This window comes from Kryptolebias marmoratus, linkage group LG10 (assembly GCF_001649575.2).
Source record: "Kryptolebias marmoratus isolate JLee-2015 linkage group LG10, ASM164957v2, whole genome shotgun sequence".
Lineage (NCBI taxonomy): Eukaryota > Metazoa > Chordata > Actinopteri > Cyprinodontiformes > Rivulidae > Kryptolebias > Kryptolebias marmoratus.
This window is the reverse complement of record NC_051439.1, coordinates 884,324-891,779: the sequence shown is the minus strand read 5'-3', so window position 1 is coordinate 891,779 and position 7,456 is coordinate 884,324. Positions and strand designations below refer to the sequence as shown.

The window sequence follows — 7,456 nt, the reverse complement described above, 5'->3', positions numbered from 1 at the left end:
GGCGCATAAACGCAAACAACAGTCAGGACCCGTCCCCCCACACGTAGGCGGAGGGAGGCTACTATCTCGTTCACCGGGGTAAACCCCAACGTACAGGCACCAAGATGGGGGGCAACAAGTATGCCCACTCCTACTCGGCGCCTCTCGCTGTGGACAACTCCAGAGTGAAAGAGTGTCCAACCCCTCTCAAGGAGATTGGTTCCAGAGCCAGAGCCGTGCGTTGAGGTGAGCCCAACTATTTCTAGCCGGAACCTCTCAACCTCACACACCAGCTCAGGCTCCTTCCCCACCAGAGAGGTGACATTCCAAGTCTCAAGAGCCAGTTTCTGTAGCCAAGGATCAGATCGCCAAGGTCCCCGCCTTCGGCCACCTCCCATCCCACATTGCACCCAACCCCTTTGGCCCCTCCCATAGGTGGTGAGCCCATGGGAAGAGGGACCCACGTCACCTCTTTGGGCTGTGCCCGGCCAGGCTCCATGGGTGAAAGCCCGGCCACCAGGCGCTCGCCAACGTGCCCCACCTCCAGGCCTGGCTCCAGAGTGGGGCCCCGGTGACCCGCGTCTGGGCGAGGGAACACTGTGTCCAATATTGTGACTCATCATAAGGGGTCTTTGGGCTGCACTTCGTCGGGCCCCTCACCTAGGACCTGTCTGCCTTGGGTGACCCTACTAGGGGCATGAAGCCCCTGACAGCATAGCTCCTAGGATCATTGGGACACTCAAACCCCTCCACCACGATAAGGTGGCAGCCCAGGGAGAGGAAATAATAATATGTCATTTTTAAATGATTTAAATTTCTTAAAGGAAAAAAATAAGTAAATAAAGTTAAATAATTCAAAAAGTATAAAAGTTACAAAGTCAGAGTCATTATGTCCGGAATGAGCCGAACCTGTTGATATATGAAAAGTAAAACTAGTTTTAGTCTGCTAAAGATGTTAGTCCAAAAAACGTACAGAAGAAACTATGAACAAGGAAACAATAGTGTGATTTTGACTTAGCATTCAGACAATCAGTGCCATAATGTGCTCAACACTTCTAGCTCTATTTTGCAGTAAAGAAAATGAGTTCTTCCAAGGAGGTTATGTTTTCGGTAATATTTGTTGGTTTGCCTGTCCATCTGTCTATTACTTAAGTACTAATAACCAGGTTTGGATTAATTTTTTAGGAAATGTTTGGGTTGTCACAAAAAAACAGTGATTAAATTTTGGTGATGATCCATGTAATGATGATTTTTTTTTTTAATGACTGTATGGCCTTGGTGGATGTTTGCGCTCTTCTAATGTTGTTACTTGAGTTGTTTTTTTGAATATGAACAAGGAAAATAATATGCCAAGTGTTTTGTTTTGGTTTCATGTGACCACAACACTTTCTCACAATCCTTATCAGAAACATTTAGTTGTTCACTGGCAAACTTAAAGAGGTAGTCTAGTCAGACTACAGAGAAAAGGGCAAAAGTTTTTGCTCTGGCAAGGCTAACGGCTAGCTAAATAAGAGCCTGCTTTTTATGATTTTTATGACTTTTTAGGGCTTATTGATGTGTTACTGATGTGCAGATATGTAGATAAGAAAAACAAGCAGTGGCAACACCTATTATTCATAAAATCACTACAGGTGTGCCACAATACAGTGCAGACACAGTGTAGTAAACCATAGCATGAGATTGTGTCATGTTTTCTGAGTCGTTTCAAAGTTTCATGCTATAACCAATAAATCCATCAGTATGTGCATAGTCTCTAAATCAGCCAGTTTCTCATTGTTATTTATTTTATTTTCCTAATTCTTCTACTCTTTATGTTGAGGGAGCAATGTTTGATGTATTTTTCCTTTTTTCTTTATATTCAAATTACATGGGAGTTGTTTTTTGACAACTGTGATGAACAATCAAGTATTTATCTTTGTGAATAGGGACTTATGAAGTCACTAGGGCTTCTTTGCTCACAGGTGTTTACATTCTTCCTTTCAGACGCTCACAGAGGTGAGAGAGCTGCACTTCCCAGAGGTCTTTTCCAAAAACAATGTTCAAGAGGTAAGTGGTCATCTGCTACCATCTAGTGGCTTCAAAAGGAAATGGCATTCCAACCCTATTCATATGTCCATCTATCCATTGTTTATACCTGGTTTGTCCTTTTATTGCTGTGGGAGTTTTGAACCCAGGACCTTTTTGCTATGAGACAATGGTGCTAAACAATTACGAGCAATGCTGAGTAGAGTACTGGTATTAAGATATAGACAAAGTGATACACTCACAGAGTAAAAAGAGTTTGCTTTTATATTAAAGTTACAGATTTAAATGACTAGTTTGAACATTTAATGACGTGGTAAATCAATCATGCTCAGTCAATCTAATAAGGAATAGTGTTTGTATTAATGTCCAAAACCACTCAACATGAGGACAAATTTGCAAATGCAAATATATTGCACATTTAAATGTAATATATTAAACATCTTTAAGTATAGTTTGTATCAATAAATTTTATTCTTTGGAATACTTTAATTTGTTTGTGGTGCTACTCAAGCATTGGCCAGATTCAGTCTGTCATTACACAGCGAGTTTTCCTCCAGTACCTTGTAAACTTGTCTACATTCTAATGAGATTAGCACACTCCTAGAGTGCATTTATTTATTTATTTTCCCATTTTCAAGGCACTGTATAATTTATCAAAACTATGAATACTTTTATTGTGTGTTGCCAGATGATTTTAATGTAAATTTTAACATTATAAGATGTACAAATGGTGTTGGTTCTGTCATGTTGTTGTACAAGTTAAGAAACTGCTGCTTGAACATAGTTCTGAAGAACTCCGTGTTTCCTTTCTGTGAATAGCTAAACATGGTCCGCAGCATGCTGTCGCTGAGCCCCAATGAGCGTCCCGAGGCAGCAGAGATCACGGGACTGCCCCTCTTCCAGAACCTAGAGCTGCCCTGCCGAATCGCTGTAAGGCAACGTTCTCGCACGTATAGCTCCTCTTCGATGGGCCGTCCTTCTCGGCAGATGTCAACTAGCTGAAAATTCATCTGCCCATTTTTCAAGCCCCGGTTCTATGTCAATCTTTTCTTATCAACCTTTTTTTGTTCTGGCGCCCAAGAAAAACACCTATCCAAGGAGTGTGCCTCAGTAATGGTAATATTATTAACACATTGTGCACAGATATCTTGGTAAAACACTTTATGCATTATTGTACTGACCGGTTTTCATACTTCGTGGAAAAAGTTTGTTTCAAAAGTGGCAGCCACTTATAATGTTTTGTACCAGAGTTGGCTTGAGTTGTACTTGAGTTACCTACTTGTGGGCATTTCAGATTTCTCTGAGTAACGGATGTGCAACAGTTTCAAATCTGATTGGATTTTTGTCTGATCATAACATCCTGCTTGCTCCAAAATTGAGGCACTGTTCACTCAGTCATCTGCGCCCCAGGTATGAAGACCAAGAGGACACTCCAAAGGGGCCTTTGATGCTTGATTTACCAGTGATTTATACTGAATACAAGTATGAGCACTAACTGTTGCTTTGACACACAATATGCCTGATTTGGGAAACCAAAAAAAACCCCATCATTTTGTAGTGCTTTGAAAGAACTTTGATTCCTGTCCTTCAGGTATGAGCCTTTAGATATGAGCCACTTGCCCTACCGCAGTCGATGCAATTCTTTTGGCTCATGTTTTTTTGCATGTGCATATTGAGAATGAAGGGGTGAATGTTTTTTTTTCTTAATGCTGGTAATAGGATGCAGTTTTTCTATGTAAATTTTCCTGAATGACTTCATCATTTTCTAACACCTCTTTACTCTCTGCACAGAAGTGAAAGAAGAACCTTGTTTATATTCTTTAGTTTGTTAATTTAGACAATAAGTTGGACTCATGTTATACATACTGTAAGGCGTCATTGCTTGTAAAAGCTTTTTTTCAAAAATGTACCTGTAAGATAGTGTAAAATTCTGAGAGAAATCGAGGTGATTTTTTATTTTTATTTTATTATTTTATTTTTTGCTGAATGTTACAGTATGACCCCGGAGTCAGATGATGGTCATACCTTTTGAAATTCTTCTCAGTGTTTGTTTTCACATGTTTGAGGAACAAAGACGAGAGCTTTGTCCTGCTTTGAAAACCATAAGGGAATTTGCAGGAACCAGAGTGCCATTTGAAAGACAGCCAAGTGTACTTTTTTGTAACCAATAATACATTTTGGAATATTGTCCTTAGGGTTCAGCACTGTCCTAATGGTATTCCCAGGAAACAAAAACACACACATACATATAGACTACAAGTTCTAAGGTCTGCAGCTCTTCCATGTTGCTATAAAGTAGCATTTAGATGAAGTCAGTACTGTGTTATACCCTCCACACTGTGTATAGGGGACCTGGACCTGATGACGGTTTTGTGAGCCACATAACCATTATGTGCGAGGAGAGTCATATGACCCAATAGGAACTACACACAAACTGTTAATTTAAATTGTGTTTTCTATGATTGTACTTTTCTAAACTTTTTCTCTTTTTTAAAGCACTTTTTTTCATTCTGCAGGGTTTTTTTTTCATTATTTTAGTCTATACTGTGTCTGATACAGGAAGTCAAATTGATGTTTGTTCCTGCCACTCACTCACCCTACAGAAAATGAGTCATCATTGTAAAGTTATCAGTTCTCACCTTGCATATTTAAGCAAAATGGTACTTCCACCAAGGAAAAATTGGAAACTAGAGATCTTGCATAATGCATCCTGATCATAGTAAAACCTCCAGGTTTAGTGTGAAAGTGTATGCTGTAAATCTGAAAAGAATTTTCTTTAAGGACTGTTTGAAGATACTAATATTTAAGTCACTCTTTGGCATATACTACTGTTTTGTAGAAATAATCTTTAAATTGACAATCTGGTGATGTGAAGAGATGTTCTGTTGAATAGTTATCAGTTGTTGGTACCAATGACATTCAATCATAGAGCACAGAGTATGGAGAAAAAGTCAGAAGACTTCCTCCAGGCTAGGTTAATGGCTAGTCAAACCAGGGGACTATTTAACATTGTTTTTCATGCTTATAAAACGACTGCTTTTACAAAATGGCATTGAGGTGTTGAACAAAACTTTAGGTAATGGTAAACCTTTACATACATGATGTATTTTGTTAAGTCTGCCACTGTCTACTAAACCAAACAACATTCATGTTCCTAAGCGAATGTCTGTCTCCTGAGGCTGTTGAATGTATCAGTTCAATAGGAGATGAGTATTATATTACTAGACCAAATGTTCCTGCCTTTTCTGGTTGTTGGGAAATAAAGCCAGCAGGAAACAGTTTTTGGAAGTTGCCATGTTGTATTTTTGGGATCAAAGTTTTCACACTATGGATGTTGGGCTTTAAGTCTCACCTACTCCCTTGCTCACAATCATAGTGTTAAATGACTATTCTTTTAAGCATGAAATAAGTAATTACAGCTAAAATTATTTTTAAAAATAATATTTGAACATAGAACAGCAAGGTAAGAACTATATGAATCAACAATTCAATTTTGTTTGTTTGCTAAAAAAACAACAAAAACAAAACAAGGGCAATGTTCCATTTGTGTAGAAGGTGTGGGACCTAAAACTTGTACTGGAACCAGCTTGTAGGGATGAAAGGTCCTGCTTCAAATTCCAGGTTCTGGCCCTATGTATAGATATACAGTCTATGAACCAGATCAGACATGCTAAGTAGTTGGACTGATATGTTCAGCAGCCTTAGGTGGCTGACATTTGCATAGTAACACAGATGTTTGGTTGAGAAAATTTACAAATTAAACAAACTGTGTTGTGCAAAAGTGTAAATGTTTAATTTCGGCTAATGTAGCATACTTTTACACCAGTTTGACATTTCTGAGAAAGTCTTTTATAAGCCAGAATAGCAATAAAAAATAGGCCCTCCTTTGGTTAGGCATTAGCAGAGCCTATAGGTAAATTGTATCCTTTGTCTTCATACTGCGTTCTGTGGTTCTTAAGATGCTAACTATTGATAACTATTTGACAGAACATCCCTTCAAAAATAACCAGACTATCCTTTTAACTGTATTCAAATAAAATATTTCTCAAGAAATTACCTCAAATTATTGGGAAACTTTTTTGTACAGTTCTTTTCAAGGATCAATTCCAGAGTGAATTTTGCAACAAAGAAAAACTGGTAGATGAAAAATAAATCCATTAATACTGACAACAGCAATATGTGTATGTGTACTAAGAAATTCTACAGATATTCCTTTTTTTTTAATCAAACCAAGAAAATGATATTACACAATAGGTTTTTCTTCCACTACCAGTAAGCTTTCCCAGAGGGTAGTTCACATAAAAAGACCCTTTCTTTCAGTATCTCACGCCTCTGGTTGGACATGTAGTCGTGTGAATTCTGCACAAATCCAATTTCTCTGACCATGTTGAATTGTATATATGTTTATTTCATTAATTTATGTTTTGATGCCGTGATCAATCCTTTGTGGGTTGGTATTAATAATAAGCGCTTCAAGCGATGGAGTGCGTTAGAATATGACTTCTTATAAGTCTAAATTTAATAAACTGTTCTGTACAATTTTTACAGTTGTGTGTGATCATTCATTGTGTTGAGCAGGTAAGTTTTAGTTATCAGAAGATTATGTGGCAACCAAACAATCATCAAAAATTTTTCTAACAAAAATTAAACATTGAGAATAGTAACTGATGGAATAGCATAAAAAACAATTGCAAACTGATAGGAGCTCACTGAGACCTTGAAGTACATAAGAATTCTTTGGTAACTGAAAAGTTTGCCTTCTTTGTTGAATTACCAATACAATATTGTTCCTTAACCAGTTGTCAAAAAATAAAGATTTGTTTTTGTAACACATTTTTATTGTTCTATATAAAATATTTAGCTGGAAAGAAATTGTGTTTGTAATTAAGAGAACAGAGGGTTGTACAATGAAGCAAGTATTTTAGTTTAGCCAGCTAAGTTGAGTTGATAGTCAAAATTTTCAGTATCACAAACAAAACTCTGTGAGCTTGGCTAAATCACCAGGGTAACAGAGGCTTAGGCCCTGTTTTGGCTGCTTGCTTATTTCCATCTCGAGTTATCAGAATGCTTTTGGACAACGCTACATGCATACAATTATTTTCTACATACATTTGTGAATGTCCTCAGTGCACCTTGAAAACATTTTTAGTCAGACTGACTGAACCCTCTTGAGCTGCATTTGTTTGTCAGTCTGAACACAATCTGCCTTGAACCAAGCTGTAGGAGCTCTTACTGAACTGATGTGACCCAACAGCAGATTTATTACCTGGTTGTCAGAAAAATTAAAGTCTGCTTAGCTGCCGGCTGATTAAAAATAAACAGCTCTTCTGAAGATACAGCTTTTTTCTTCTGTTTTCAATTCAATTAGGTTGATTTATTTAGCCCCATTTCACAGCAAAAGTCATCTCAGGGCACTATACGGATATATAGAATCAATAAGACAACAGCAATG

General features: G+C 37.8%; 1 protein-coding gene across 2 annotated transcripts in view; it reads left to right on the top strand.

Moving 5' to 3' along the window:
- The window catches only part of eif2ak3 (eukaryotic translation initiation factor 2-alpha kinase 3), a 63,382-nt gene extending 56,757 nt beyond the window's left edge, over window positions 1-6,625 (top strand). The window contains exons 17-18 of one of the 2 annotated variants that reach the window (XM_017435261.3): window positions 1,963-2,025; window positions 2,824-6,625. In XM_017435261.3, the coding sequence (XP_017290750.1) occupies window positions 1,963-2,025; window positions 2,824-3,006 (246 nt within the window). In that variant the 3' untranslated portion in view covers window positions 3,007-6,625. The remainder of the gene's footprint in view (window positions 1-1,962; window positions 2,026-2,823) is intronic. The other variant, XM_017435260.3, reaches the window with a different exon arrangement.
- The last annotated feature ends 831 nt before the right edge of the window (window positions 6,626-7,456 follow it).